This window comes from Vigna radiata, unplaced genomic scaffold, assembly GCF_000741045.1.
Source record: "Vigna radiata var. radiata cultivar VC1973A unplaced genomic scaffold, Vradiata_ver6 scaffold_100, whole genome shotgun sequence".
Classification (NCBI taxonomy): Eukaryota; Viridiplantae; Streptophyta; class Magnoliopsida; order Fabales; family Fabaceae; genus Vigna; species Vigna radiata.
Window position 1 is genome coordinate 210,914 of NW_014544133.1, and position 16,836 is coordinate 227,749.

The following is a 16,836-nucleotide window of genomic DNA, read 5'->3' on the forward strand; positions in this document are numbered from 1 at the left end:
GTGACATAATAGAGGGGTGAATCCCCGGCATGTCTGCGACCGTCCAGGCGAACAGGTCCCGGTTACGCCAAAGAGTAGCCCGTAGTTGTTTCTCCACCTCTTCCTCTAGTCCTTGGGCTATGTTGGTGATCTGGTTGGGATCTTTTCCCATTATCATGGGTTGGGTTTCCCCTTGTGGCTCGAGGCGGTCCTCGGTATTAGTTCGGGGATCCAGGTCGGCCATCGCGACACTTGCACCGCTCAACCTTCTTCTGGTCTCCCGGGGGTACATTTTGAGACCTGCCGCGTAGCACTCCCGCGCCACCTTCTGGTCGGCCCGGACGGTGCAAATCGTTCCCCGAGCCGTGGGGTACTTCATTGTCAGGTGGGGGGTGGAGACGATGGCCCCGAAGGAGTTCAAGCACGGTCGTCCTACCAACAAGTGTTAGCGTCTACCAACAAGTATCGCACTTTCTTCTCTTCGGTCTCGCGGTCGGCGCCGATACGCGTCCATAGGTCCAGATAACCTTTGGTGTCGACTCGTTCACCTGCAAAACCCACCAGCTGCTCATCGTACGGGACTATGAGGTCTTCGGAGATGTCCATTTGTCGGAATGTTTTCCAGTAGAGTATGTTGACCGAGCTCCCCTGGTCAACCAACACCTTGCTTACTCCGTACCTCGCGATTTCAACTGTGATGACCATCGGGTCATCCTGTTCAGGATCCGGTGCATGGAAGTCTGCATCAGAGAATGTGATGGGGGGCATCGTCCGCTTAGGAACGTCGACGGCGTGTATGGACCGCAGATGACGGATGCTCCTCTTTCGTGCCGATGACGACGTTCCTCCTCCTGCAAATCCGCCAGAGATCGTGTTAATCATCCCCCGTAACGGTCCCGTGTTACCGCCCGCGTGGCTTCTGCTACGGCTCCTACTTCTCTCCCTTCGCCTCTCTGAGCTCCTTCCCCGTCCGACGTGCCCGCGCGGGTGTCGCGGACGGTCATCTCTATGTCCCCTGTCCGATAATGGCCTCGGACGTCCGGCAAGGACGGTTTCGTTCTGGTAGCCTCTTACGTATTGTTTCAAATGTCCAGCCTGGATGAGCTCCTTTATTCGATCCTTGAGCGTCATGCAATCTTCGGTGTCATGGCCCATATTTTGATGGTATAGGCAGTGTTTACTGCTATCGGCTCCCGGAAGATTTGGACGTTTTTGCGGGGCACGCATTATCTGTGTGCTTAGAGCTTCCTGTAGTATCCGCGCCCGGGGAGCATTGAGGGGAGTGTATTGGGGGAAGCGGGGGACCCGGGAGCCGTCTCGCCCCTTTACACCGCCCGGTCGCTGCGATTGACCCTGTTGTTTGCTCTCGCCCTTATCCTTCGCTTCCTGCACCTCCCTTCGATAATTTTGTTTCATTTCCTCCACCCTTGCCTCGTCCGCCGCCTGCTGGCGTAATTCTTCCAATGTTTTAGGTGGAGTTCGGCAGACGCTCTCCTTAAAGGGTCCCGGCCTGAGAGCCGGCATTACATACTGCAGGGCCATCTCCACGCTCAGTCCCCTGACCCGTCGAACCGCTTTAGTGAATCGGTCCATGAAGGTTCTAAGTGCCTCCTCTTTTCCTTGCTTCAGATTCATCAGATCGACCAGAGTAGTATCTTGTGGTCGGCATGCGGCGAATTGATCGTTGAACATGCCGCTTAACCCTTTGAAGTTTTCTATCGAGCCGTTAGGTATGGAGTTGAACCACTCTAGGGCTTCGCCCTCGAGGGACAGAGAGAATGCCCGGCACCAGATGGCGTCACTTCCCGTCCGGAAGGCCATGGCATTGGTAAATGACTTGACATGTGCTTCGGGATCACCGGTGTCGTCGTACATATTGAATTGCGGGGGAATGAATTGATCTGAAATACGGACGTCCATCACAGCTTGGACGAACGGCACTGGTACCGACGGCATCTCCGATTTAACCAACACCAAACTTTCTTCTCCCTTCTCCTTCTCCTCCTCCTCAGTACTCTTTTGCTTCCCTTTCTCTTGGTCACCCTGACCCTGTGCACTACTGTGGGCCTCCTTGCTGCCTTCCCCCGTCTGCTTTTCCTTCTCCCCGCGGAGCTGAGCTAGACACTCGGCCCGCACGGCCGCCATCTCCTCTTCGTGTTTCTTTTGCATCTCTTCGTGCCTCCTCTGCATCTCTTCCATCCTCATCTCCAAAGCGCGCACAATGCCGCTCGTCTCGTCCATGCTAGTGTTTCTCGTGGTCACCATTGGGTATAAGCCTCCGGCCCCACGGTGGGCGCCAAATGTTTCTGCTTTGTTGGTCTGGGTCAGTCCGAATCCTTCACTACCGTCCGCCCTGATCCTCCTGGCGTTCACCGTCCGCGCTGTCTTCCTGGCGTGCCCGGTCGGGTACCTGCTAAAAGCACTCTGACGCTCAAGTCAATGTTTAGTTTTTAGAAGTTAGTGATAGAGAGAGAAAGAGTGAAATAAATGCGCATTAAATGTAACCCTCTACTTCATACCTTTGACTTTTATTTATAGTTTTTTCTATGGGCCAGTGATNAGTGGAATCTTAATCAAGGCCCAATCGCAAGCCTGTTGAGGTTAATCTGGTTTTACCTTAGTGTTACGCTGCTCACAAGACTTTCAATGACCTGCACTGGACGGGCATCCGACGGCCGTCTCTGTGTGTAACGAGTAGTTGACAACCAAATAAATCTCATTCGCACCGGTTAGCGTCCGGTCCTAACTATTGACAATCATGCGGACACGACAGCAGAATGTGNTTCGTCGTTTAGGTTATTCAGGCTTCGCGAAGACAGGGNGAAGCTAACAGTGGTCGGTCGACGGCCGTCCTAGCTACTTAGTTGGCTAGGCACCCTTATGAGCTGACTTGTGTCCGGTTACGTAAACCGATCGTGCGTTAGTGGGAATTCTTCAAGGCTTAGGTTATTCTGGCCGTTGAGATCAGCCTAGATGTCTGGCCGGCTGCGTATGGTACACTTATTTTTTGTTATAAGAATTGGTTCGCTTTATCAATCTTCATCTTTACCTTATGTTTATTATTTTTATTAAGGTTAAATATGTTTTTGGTCCCTTAACTTTCAATGAAAATTAGAATTAGTCCTTCTTCGAAACTTTGGACTAATTTAGTCCATCATCTTTACAACTACGTGAAAATAGTCTTTTTAACCAATTTTTTTTTACATTTACTTGAGGTTTCAAATGTGTTTCTCAACAAACGTTGAAGAAAAAATGTGTCAAATAAATTTAACAAAATTTGGTTAAAAGGACTAAATTCACATATTTCTAAAATTGAGGGACTAAATGGAGTCCAAAGTTTGAAGAGGGACTAATTCCAATTTTAACTGAAAGTTAAGAGACCAAAAACATATTTAACCCTTTTTATTATTATGATTAATATTATTATTTATTATTTGATTTTTTTTGTGACTGATTGTATGATTAATGTAAAGTTATTTTTCTTATTGTTTTGTAGTTTGTCCACGTGAAATGATTATCAACGGTGGCAAAACGGGTCAATCTGACCTATTTTGTCTCGACCTGTCACTGGCCCATAAAAACCGAACTCAGTGGAGCTAGCTTATCAAACAAAAACGGACAACTAGTGATAACCCACTCAATAAACAATCACTTTTTTAGTTTTATTTTTTAATTTGTTTTCACTTTTATAAAAAAAAAGTTAATTTTTAAGTTTTAAAAATTGTTTATATATGCATATAAATAAATATTAAAAACATATTTAATCATATAAAATATTTTCCAAACTTTTAATCGATTAGTTAATATTTAAAATTAGATAATTTAAAATACAATTACATTTGCATGTTAAATTACTCTATTATAACTAATAATTGGAACTTGATTTGTAAGTGGTAATGATTTAAATTACAATACTATCATATATTGAAACCTTTAAAAAATATAATATAGAAAAGTTAATATTTTTAATTATTTTGATTTTGATTTTTTAATTTGAAAAAAGGGCCAACGAGTTAGGCCGAGCTAGCCTACATTTTAGCCCATTAAATTGAAAGGTTGGTCCAACCAAGTCAAAATGAGCTGATGGGTTGAAATTTTCAATCCAATACGTCCCATTTTAGATCAGCTGACGGGGTAGTCCATCAAGCCCAACCCATTTTGTCACTCCTAATGATCATATGTTATGCATGACCAGAAGATAGTATTGGTGGGAGAATTGTGAAACGAAAATACTACTACTGGGTCTTCTTAGAGATAGTAATCGTTATTTATATATATATGTTGACAAAAGAATAAGATGGACATTTTGCTTCAACAAAGAGTTTTGATGATGATGACTCATGGAAAAGTGTTGAAGATTAAAATAATGCTTGGATTTAAGAGATACATTGAAGACTTAAGAATTTAATTCTTGAAGTCTTATAATATGTGTATTGTATTTAGATTAATAGACCAAGAGTCAATAAGCAGAATTCAAGCAGTAGAGAACTCATGAAAAGTTTTATTATTCATAAAAACCTTTGTGATAATCGATTATCTCAATTAATTTCATATTTTCCTAAAAGCTTGTGTGATAATCGATTATCATTGCCAGTAACCGATTATTGTAGCGAAAAAATGTTTTATGAAAAAATCTTTCAAATAATTGATTACCAATGGAAGTTGCGTATAGACTTTTCAGCTTTCTAACCTAATTTTCAAAATAAGAGTCTATATATATTTTACCTAAACATAATTTCAAAAGAACTTTTCATTTAGTGGTTTAAATTTAAACTGTGATTGTTGGAGAAACTCCCAATGTTTGTGAAAAGGAGATTTAAGGAGAAACTCTCAAAACTTCCAATGTTTGTGAAAAGGAGATTTAAGGAGAAACTCTCAGTGTTTATGAAAAGGAAATTTGAATAACCTAATGTGGGTAGAGTGAGAACTTTCGCTGAGTGTGTTTTAAGCGATTGAATGTTGTTATTATTGCTAGGAAAGTTATTCATCCTTTGTGTGTCAAAAGAGATTTTGTTCATCTCTTATGTCTTCAAGAGAGGTGTTTTCTAACCTAAACTTTACTCTCTGTGATTGTAAGTTATTGTTGCTATTTTGTTAGATATATTATTAACAATTAGATGTGGGATCTTTTGATCTCAAAATGTATAAAATTCCTTGTGTGAATTACACTCTTTATCTTTATTGCTTTTATTTATAAAAAATCAATTTTTCTTATAAAATAAGTTTATAAAAAAGGAAAAACCTTTAAAGGCGCAATTTTATTAAGTAAACTAATTCATCCCCTTTGTTTACATGTGAATATTTTGCTATGCGTTTCTAATAATATAATTTTTGTATTGTATAATTGAGGAAATATTATTTAACTTTCAAAAGTTTAGTTTAATTTACTCCTGAAAAATTTGTGAATACATTTTATATAGCTATGTGTTGGTTTATGTTTTTTATCAACTATACAACGCTTTAAATTAGTAAGGTAGATGTTACAATATATGATATATTTTGTGATTCAAATTATTATTATAATATGTTCCATTATATTTTATAATATAAATTAGCTAATTGAATTCTAATTTTCAACATGATTGAATTGAAATAAAGAATATATTTTTAGATTATGTTTCATATTTCATAATATTTTATTTTGACCTTATTATTTATTTTGAAATTTTTTTTATATTAACATATTTAAACTTTTATGTTTGAAAAAAAACTAATACAAATATAAATTCAATAGTGGAATGTTGTATGTTGTCTTCATGTTTTCACTTAAATACTCAACTTTTTCTCGTGATTTAAAGATAAGGATGTTCTTAATAATAAGTATTTAAAGTGAGATTGTACAACTGTTAAGTCTAGTAATCTTTGTTAGTGGTAAAACATAACTCTCAAAACCAATAGACTAGTTAAAATGTAATTTAGCAAAGGACAATAAAATTTAGAAAAGACCAAATTATGTGAAGAGAAGTGAAACAGTCACATAGCCTATTATACATTAAGAATAACATTGTCAAAATAGATTCAAACACGTTAGTCAACCCAACTTATCGTAAATTTAATTTAAAAACAATATATTTTTCATCTATGGATTAAACTGAATTAAACTCACTTAAACCGTGAATTAAACAAATTCAAGTTAGTTTAGAAGTGGATTAATCATAATCACCAACAATAATCTTATATCATTTTTTTAACATCTTTTTATTGATTTTTCTTATTTTTAATTATATAATTTCACACTATCATTATATGGTACTCAGAGTTGCATTTAAATTTTAATACATAATGTCTCTGCTTCAAAACTTGCAAGCTATTTGGGCTTGCAAGCTATTTTAATACATAATTTCACACTATCATTTTCTTTAATTTTTTTTTCTTAACAAATATTAATTATTAATATTTTGTTAGCGAAAAAGTTGAATTGAACCAACAACTTAATAAAATGTGGACAACAAAGAGCTCAAATCAATATTACAAGTATGTAGGAGAACCACACAAGAATACAACACCACATGACATACAAATTCTCCTTTTGTTGTCGTTTAATATAATAGAGGCAAATTTGGCATTTTAAAATTTACAGGGTGCATAAGAAAAGAATGGGGTGTGAAAGGTAATCTCAATAACTAAAAACACATTTCCTTATAAGCCCAACCCATAACCAATTGGGCCAAAACAAAATTAAAAGAAAGTGTTTCATTTTTCACAATTACGTCAGTTTAAATTTAGTTTTTTAACTTTTTTTTAACAAAATGTGTCTCATTGACCTTCTTGCAATTTGATTTTAACCATATATGTCGTAATTTTAATAAATGAAAAAACATGTTTTATTTTCTCAGTTATCCATAAATCATCTTAAACATCATTATAATGAAAAGTCATTTGATACTCTATTGTTCCTTCCTTATTCTCAACATAAAGTTCTTTATTATTTTCACATGCCATGCATTTCATAATAAACTTCATAATACTCTACGGCTGGACTTATTAGCATCTTTTTAGGTTACTTTACTACTATACTTTGGAATTTTTTAATGGTGACTTATTATTACAAAAGTCTTGTGTATATGTCCTTCAATATATTATTATTTTAAAATTCTTAACAGGTTACTTAAACATTTTTTTTAATTTGTTTTGTAGGAACCTACTAAGTCAAAGAAGTCATTGTAATATTTGAGAGTGGTTGTTCAAGACACATGATCGGTGACAAAAAGATATTCATCTCCTTTGAGAAGAAAAAGTAAGGTTTTGTAACATATGGGGACAACAACAAAAGTAGAATCATGAACATCGGAGACATTGGAGGAGAAAAGACCTTGACCATAAAGGACGTCTTATATGTTGAAGGTCTCAAACACAACCTCTTAAGCATAAGCCAATTGTGCGACAAAGGTCTTAAGGTAACCTTTGAAAGTGATAAATGCACTGTTTACTTTAAGAATTCTTCTGATATTGCTTTACAAGGTGTTAGGCATAATAATACTTATTTGATTGATATTGAAAGTGCATCTAATCATAATATAACATGTTTAGTTGCCAAAGAGGAAAATCCCTAGCTATGGCATAAAAGAGCTGCACATATTCATATGCAACATTTAAATAAATTGATTTCAAAAGATCTTGTAATTGGTTTGCCTAAATTGAAATTTGTGAAAGACAAATTATGTTTTGTATGTTAAAAGGGAAAACAAACCAAATCTTCATTTTCATCCAAAAGCATGATTTCAACTTCAAAACCTTTAGAACTTTCTGTTATCTTTTTGGGCTTATATATAGCCTCATTACGAATTAGAATGGGATTCTTTTGACAGAGAGAAACGTCCAGAGCTATTCCACACACCTTGGAGGAGGTTCCTTGGATGCTTAGGCTCCAATCAACCAAGTTAAGGGTTATTTCTTCCATTCTTTCATCATATTTCATCTAGTTTCACCATGATTATGGTGAACTAAACCCTTTGTTGTTGGGGAACAATGTAATCTTTTGAAACTCTCATATATTCAAATTCTTACTTATTTCATATGCTTGTCATATACTTATTTATCAATTGTTGGGTTCTCATCTTTTCTTTAATGCTTTTATTATTTAACTCATTCATTAAAAGTTGTTTGTCTTTATCGATATGGGGATGTACAGTAATGTCATGAACTGGTGAGAAATTCCTTGATTATGCTAATATCGCCTACGAATAGGGGTAGGACAGTCAATTGTATTTGCTTCCGATCGCATTGCATTATTGGTTACTAGGGGAGGTTAGGGATAGCAAACCGGTAATTAATAATAGGCTTTTTTCACCAAGGGATTGGGTTAAGGGTAGACTAGAAAGTTTGCATGGCAATTGGATAAATAAGTAAAGTAAATAAGAAGAGTAGATATATGAGAGTGGATAAGATGAAATTGTAAACCCCAACAACACCATTCATCCATAGTTTCTTAAACCAATTGAATCAACTGCATTTGCATGTTTATTTTTGTTCTTTGCATATAACCACCAAACTAATTCTTTTTTCAAGTCTTACGTGATTTGTTTACATGAAAAGTAAGGCCTAAGAGTCCTTTGGGAAGAACGATATTGGGTTTACTAATTATATTACTTGATAACGATATGGTACACTTGTCAGTTGCTTAACACTTCTCATGTTTCCTGGAAAGGAACCTATGGGAATAAAATCTTCTCGGCCTCTCCGGCTATTTCCTTTTGTTCCCAACAGTCTTCACCCTCATTGATGATGACGACATCCCTACATTAAATGAAATTCATAAAACCACAGAAATTCATCATTAGATGACGACATCCCTGCATTAAATGAAAAACAGGGCCCCTCAGCGTCCCTGCATCAGAAAATCAAGCAACCACTCAAAACCTGACGCCCACCGCTCAGCGTGCAAATGGACCGCTCAGCGACGACGTCAAGGGTTTTTCAAAAAGCCTTTCCTAAATGCCCTATCAAATCCGAGTAATATATAAACGGTAAGTTCGAGTATCGTTCTCCCAAAGGACTCTTAGGCCTTATCTTTCATGTAAAATTGATCTTATAAGACTTGAGAAAAAAATAATAATGTTGAGGTTTTAATACAAAACAAAAATAAACATGCAAATGCAAGTGAATCAATTGGAAAAGAAAAGATATGAATGAATGGAGTTGTTGGGGTCTACAATTTCATCTTATCCACCCTCTTATATCTACTTTTCTTATTTGATTCGCTTTATTATCTAATTGCCATGCAAACTTTCTTAGCCTACCCTAAACCAGATCTCTCGGCGAAAAAAGCCTTTTACTAACTACTAGTTTACTATCTCTAGTCTCCCTGAGTAATTAGCAATGCAATATATCACAGAAGAAAAATACAATTGATCGTCCTACCCCTATCTCTAGGCAGTATTGCTTAATCAAGAAATTTCCTATCAGTTCATGACTTCCCCGTACGTCTCCAAATCGACAAAGGCAAATATCTTTATATCGAATGAGTTAAACGATACAAGCATTGAGCATAGATAAGAAACCCAACAATTGATAATATAAGCATATGAATAAAATAAGAATTTCAATATAAGAGAGTTTCAAAAGATTACATTGTTCCCCAACAACAAAGGGTTTAGTTCACCATAGACATGGTGAAACTAGACGGAATTAAATGAAAGAATGGAAGAATAAACCCTATATTTGGTAAATTGGAGCCTAAGCATCCAAGAAACCACCTCCAAGGAGTGTAGAACTTCTTTGGACGTCTCTGCTTACCAAAAGATTACTCTGAAGGTCGCACTGGGGCTATTTATAACGCATAAAAGTAACAGAATTTAAGCCCAAGTCCAGCATTCCACCACTCAACGCCTAATGTGACCGCTCAGCAGTTTGCCTCATAATCGCAAGCCGCTCAACGGTCCAGTCCGCCGCTCAGCGGTTTGCCTCCTAATCGTAGGATGCTCAGCGCTGCCGCTCAAGCGAGAAACAGTAGATTCACCCGCAAGACTAGCACTCAACGCTGGAATTGGTGCTGAGCAGTGAACTTGACTCTTCTTTTCTTCCTTTTTCTCTTCCTTTCTTGAGTCTAAGTCCTCCCTACTTCACTTCCATCTTCAATTATCATCAAAACCCTGTAAAACAATGCAAAAACAAGCATAATATCTCTAAAAACAACTTTTGACTCTCATTTGACTAAACTAAGTGTTTTACTTGATTCTAAGCTCATTCTAGGCCATAAAGGGTTTGTTTTGATACCAAATTCGCTTATAAAAATAACAGTTTTTAGACCGTTATCACCAGTATAAAAATCCAGTGTGTCATTTTTCTACTCCTTACACTCTTTACTGTTTTATGCTCATCAACTGTTAGATAAATTTTCTTTAAGAAAATTTACTTTTAAAATGAACCATTTTAACTTAATTTGTGACCAAACACGCTTTTCGCTAATTTTATCTTTATTCCGCTGCGCGACTCTATAACGGATACCGATTGTTTTTCGACAATTTATGCCTAAACAATCGCAAAAGCCGAATATAAATTATCAACCAATTCATACAAGATCATATCAATCACACACACCAAAATGGATTAATCAGAAACTAAATTCATTCCCAACATTCAAAATAATAGAAACATGCAAGTCATTAAAATTAGTAAAACTCACACAACAAAAATCAAAAACTAACTTCCCATGTCTGACCAAGTAGTTCACAAGAGTCCCAAACAACAAAAACAACTCCTAACTCGCAAAGTACCCATTTATAAGCTTAGAAACAACATCAAAACGATCTGATCATGCCAACAAAAATATTAATCAGTAGATTTTAAAACGAACCTCACAAAATCGCGTTCAAGTAGAAAAACTTCACATACAACCTAAATGAAACGAAGTAGACAAGAAAATGACAACAAACTAACTCAGCTCAAACAAAGAAAATTAACGATTGATCTTGACAAACTCGTCACAAAAAATAATTATATAATTTCTGATCTTCCGATATTTAAATATTTTATTATTTTATTATACTAGCACTTTTAGAGTACTTAGATTCTCACGTTATCATGGTTTTGATTTTAATATTTTTTTATTCAAAATGTGCTCAAAATTCATTAACCAAATTAATAAACGTTTTGTTTGAATAACATAATTATAAAAATGTGAATATAAACTCACCTTCACTTTATTATTAGCTAGAAGTTAAATAAACTTATAATTAATACAATTAACCCTTTAATATAAAATGATTGATTGTCCTGTGATAATTAATACAATTAACCCTTTTTCAGAAAACAAAATTCATTACAAATATAGACTAAATTGTTAAAAAAATTAATTATCACAAAAGATCATTACATAGTTCTTATTTATAACATAATTGTAGAAAAATTAACCTGACAAAAAAATCTAGCGACTGGGTATAACTTAGGTGACCACGTTATTGAAATCCGCGATGAACCTAATTGTTTATGAAGATATAAACATTAAACAATAACATTAACTTTTGAAGATGCATGCATCTCATCTTCCTCTCTTATTTCTTAATCTAATTTATTTTATCATCTTCTATTATCTAAACATTTCACTTTGCGTTCAACTTCAAACTTTTCTCCTTATATGGTGTTATAAAAAATTGTGAAGCTTCATAAAAAATTGCAAAGACATGTAATAATGTCAAAGACACCATTATCTCATACAAGCCTTAATTCGATTAAATTCAAATATTAAAATATCTATGTTTCTATACATTTAAAAGAATTTGAGTTGACACTCATACCAATTGAGTGAGGACTATTTTATTTGTGTTATGCTTGCGTCAACAACCAATCTTATCTTTTTGGCAAACATTAATTAATATTTTGTACAACTTGAGTTTAGCTTATCAAGATTTTTGTTTATTAAATTTTGAATATACAAATCGAAAAGTGAACAAAATTTTACTAATTCATCGTACTGAAATATAATCCAATGATATAATAAAAAAATATTAAGTTTACTCATAATAAACATATAAAGAGTTATTTTAAACAAAAAGAAAAATATTATTTATTGAAAAGAGTTTAAATAAGATGTTTATTAAGAACGTTCAATAAAAATGAAAAAGGTTAAATCTCATATAATGACAAAGTTTTGTAATATTAATTTTTATATAGATTAAAATCATATTTTATTAAGAAACCTTTTCAAAATATTCATCTCTCTAATAAAATATGGATAATTAATCTTAATAACCACCTCAAAAAAAATTGTTTTGAAAAAAAATCAAATATAAAAGTATATTCATGAGTGTCCATTATTTATATGAGGAATTTAATTTTTATTTCTCGTACTAAACAAAAGTTATAGCACTTTAATGAGAAATTATTAACATGGATATGAATATTTTGTTTTAAGAAAACCTTGTTAATTATATGCATGATTGAGCTTGCCCTAATATCTATGAAGTTGTTGCTATCAAAGGATCCGTGATGGAAAAGGGAGGCACCGATTAGTCCCTTTTTCTGGTCTTCACCATCCCATGTGCTTCAAAATGCAACGCCATTCTTTTTTCATTTATTTTAATCCTAACATGCTTCCTTTCTGTAATTTCGGACAAAATGAAAAACCCACAACATAAAATAAAATAATTAAAAGTTATGATCACGTTATAGGGATAGGGACTAATTGTCTTCAAAGGCTATGTACATAAATTATATTATAACTGTTATTCAGGTCGGCTATGGATATCAGAGGTGCATTTTCTTATTCTTATCGATTACTTGCATGTTGCAACTTTAATAATTGGTATGTCAACTTATAAATAATATATATGTAGTTAAATATATTTTTAGTATGCGAAATTAAACTTGTCAATCTTTTAAACTTTAATATATTTTAGTTTTTAAATTTATAAAATGAATATATAGTTTTTTTAATTTAACAATCTCAAATTTTTTATGTGTTAAATAGTATTTCAAGTTGTTATTTATCTTCTTTAAATCATTTGATAAGTTTTAACTTAAAAATTAATCTAAAGCAGTATTTAACATGTAAAATAAAGTGAATATCATTAAATTGAAAAAAAAGACTATATCTATTTGTTTTTTAATTTTGAAAATCAAAATATATTAAAATTTAAAATATTGATAAATTTTAATTATATATATATATATATATATATATATATATATATATATATATATATATATATATATATATATATATATATATATATGTTAACATAAAACGTTGTGTGATATCAAATTATTTTCAAAAGTTGTATTTTTTTTCTAACCCAAACTATATTTTATATCATCCATGTATGTTATGAAAGTTATGTGTATCTATTATAATAAAATGACATATGTTATATTATAGTTTTATCTGAAACTTTATGAAAAACATTTTATTTGTTGGAGAGAATATTTTATATAAATTCTATAAAATACATACAAGATATAGATACACAGTTTAACTTAGAAATAAAACACTTGAAAAACAATTCGAAGACAAAAGATATATATAAAGTTGATGAAACAAAAGCTAGAAAATGTTCATGCAAGCAATGGGTGTGTAGAAGTAGGTTTGATATGAAATTGCTTGAGGTGTGAGGTGTCTTAAGAGGAGAGAAAAGAACATAACAAGACACAAAGGCTTTAGGGAAGAAAGAAAGAAAAAGAAGAAAGAAAATGAGAGAGAGAGAGAGAATTAAAAAGTGAAGTAGGGAAAGAGAGGAAGCAAAGGGGTTTTGAGGTAGGCAAGTAACTTTACACTTGATTATTGAAATGGGAGAGAAGTTAGAAGAAGGAGGAGTTGTTGTTAAGTATTTATGTGGTTTGAAGAGGGTTCACATGGGGAAGTAAAATATAAAAAATATAAATATAAGTAAGGGAATAGGTAGCTAGGTAGCAGCTAGCTTGTCTCTGACATGTCCAAATCATAGTTTCCATAAAGAATTCACAGCAAACCTAAGCATGTCCCCCTTCTTTCCTGCCACATTGGTTTGTGAGCATTTCAATTTTGTCTAAGACAACCAAAGTACTAATTTCTTTTTAAGTTCCTATCATGCCATGGCTTTTCCATTATTGTTCCACCCTTAAAAACACCTTCATGTTCATGTTCAATTATTCATGGGGAAGTACATTCCATCGAAAGTGATGGACATTGACTCTGCTTCCTCCTTTCCACTTTTTCACTAAATCCCTTCTTTCTTCTCTTCTCTTCTTCTCTCGTGAAAACTTATACCAGTAATAACTTTGATAGGGTAAGTGAACACGTCAACTAAAACCTCTGAGGGAACAAGAGTCTTCAAAACTTGAACCATCATAGTGGAAAAAATAGATGTAAAAACAACTCACCAAAGCAAAACTTCAAAAAGTCTGTCTCACTTCTAAATCTCTCTTTCTTTTTCTATCTACCCTCTTTCCATTCATATATCTTACCGAATATAGATTCTCTCCTCAAATCTGCCTGTGCTCACTCTTAAATGTTTAGGATAGGATGAGTCCGCTTGGATATTAGAGAGCCTTTACTCATTATTGGTTCCGTTTAAAAAAATCGGGTTAGGTATTAGTGAAAATATTAATGGATATTCATAAATATTTATATTTTGAATATTTTTTTAAATAAAATTATTTCAAAAATGATTTTTAATGTAAAATTTAAATCAAATTACTCAATAAAATATTATATACATAACTTTGGTTTTTCTAAGAAAACAAATTTAAATGGATTGAATCAAAATATAAGTTTTAAAAGATTAATCTTTTATGAAGTCATTTCAATTTTATAAGTCCAAATATACGAAGTCAAATTTTAAATATTTATTCCATTATTAATATTACTTTTACTAATCATTTTATCTTGGTCATTTGAATTTCTATAAAAAATACTTATAAAATGTATTAATAATTATTAGCGAGTGATAGATATTTGCATATTGGAAACTATGATATTCATATACGTCTCGTTAACAAGAATGGTTCAAGTGTTTTAGAGGCTTAAAGCAAACTTAAGAATGATGAGTTGTATTTAAATTTTATTTTTAAAGCTCTTTTTATGAAAAATTATTTATTAAATTATTCTCCAATTCTAACTCGTGTTTATAGCTTGTTATGTTAGAGTTTCATCATTATTTAAAGGTTAAATTCTAACATAGTTAATAATACTACAATTTAATCCAAGCAAAAATTCCACTTCCTCTTTAAAATATAAGTTTAATTGATTTAGAGATCCCTATTTATATTGATTTGCGTCAATTAGGTTTTCATATTTTGAAATAGCTCAATTGGATCCCTATTTATGAAAATTTGAATCAATAAAGTCTCTGCTGTTAAGAGTAATATCTAAATCCCAAGATTCAAAGAAAATATAAAAAATCGGGGAATTCCATTAAGGAAATACCATTTTCAAATTGTATCGTCAATTCTATTATCAAAAATCTTAGAAAAAAAGAAATGAATGATAAAGAAACGAAACATGGGTAAGAAAGGGGAGTAGAGACCACTCAATAAATGAAATAACTACTAAAGGCTTGGTTTTCTTTTTAGTTATTTTAGAATTCTTCAAATTGAGTTATGGAGGTAAAAGTAGAAAGAATTTTATTTTCACAAAGAAAATATGGAAGAAAAATACTTAAGTCATTGTTTAATGGATTTGATGATTTTATTGTCTATTTTACATCATAATTTTTGAAATACATAGAATTTTTTATATTCTCGAACCGTACGAGGATAAAACTTCCTATACGTTTCTAGGGATATCTATCCCAAAGGGATGGGCATCGAATTGTTGCAAGGAATGTCCGACTCCAAAGAGAGGAAAGAGATCTTCAGAAAGTGGATCCTATAAAGAATGAAACCTATTTCGATATTCCTGTTAAATATTCATGTTATTCTTTCATTTTTTTGACAAGGGGCGCTTAACCTACAGGAACTGTTCAACATATTTATAAGAAGGCAGGTGTTTTAATAGAACTTAGCTCGAATCAACAAACGAAATTCAATGAATGAAATAAAAAAGGGAGTGTAGATTATTTGTATATAGATTTATAAAACTCCGCTCTCTCTTGTATATTCATACTTCATTTTTTTATTTCATATTTCTTATTATTTTATTATAATTTCTTTTTAATACTGACTCGCTCTTTTTTCTTTAAGTGACTAATCCTAGTTATTTTATTTATATATTTTTTATAGTAAATACATGAGAGAGAATAATCAAAATTGAATATTTCTATTATTTGATTTTTCATCCAATGACTATACATTTTTTTATTTTTTGTGGAAATACAGGAAAAAACTCTATGGAAAAATGGTGGTTCAATTCTAGGTTACTTAATAGGAAGTTCGAATACAAGTGTGAATTAAGTAAATCAATGGAGAGTCTTGGTCCTATTGAGGATACCAATCTAAGCGAAAAACCCAAAATTTTAACTGATATAGATAAAAAAATTCAGGCGGCGTTAAAAGTGTTGCCTGGTGGCTAGGTGAGGTGGCATTTGATAAGCATGTGGCACGTAAAGACGTGGACGTAAATGATTTTTTAATTGAAAAAAAAAAGTTTAAAATAAGGTATGCGACGAGAAACCCTAGGTCTCCACGGTGTTATGCGATGACGCTTGAACTTGGCTTCTAGTTTGCTTGCAGGTCTGATTGTGGTTGCAAGTAGAGGCAAGCAGCGACGCGATTACTGGTGGAGAAGAGTGGTGATTCGCGATCTGTAGCTGCAACATATGGTGGACGATTCTGTGGTGGAGATTGGACGATAGTGCTGCTGGTGCGATGACGATTTGGCTGGTGTGAGGGTGAAAATGGTGAAGATTGATGGTCGCGACATAGCAAGGGATCACGTTGGGTGGTGGCGTGAGAACGAAGGTCGAATTGCAATGGCTTGCGATTTCCATGGTGGTGTTGCTGCGG

General features: G+C 33.5%; 1 protein-coding gene across 1 annotated transcript; it reads right to left on the reverse strand.

The window, feature by feature from the left end:
• Positions 1 to 411: 411 nt before the first annotated feature.
• Positions 412 to 2,220, reverse strand: LOC106755273. The gene has a single exon (XM_014637388.1). The coding sequence runs from the start codon at positions 2,218 to 2,220 to the stop codon at positions 412 to 414; it is 1,809 nt and encodes a 602-aa protein (XP_014492874.1).
• Between the last annotated feature and the right edge of the window lie 14,616 nt (positions 2,221 to 16,836).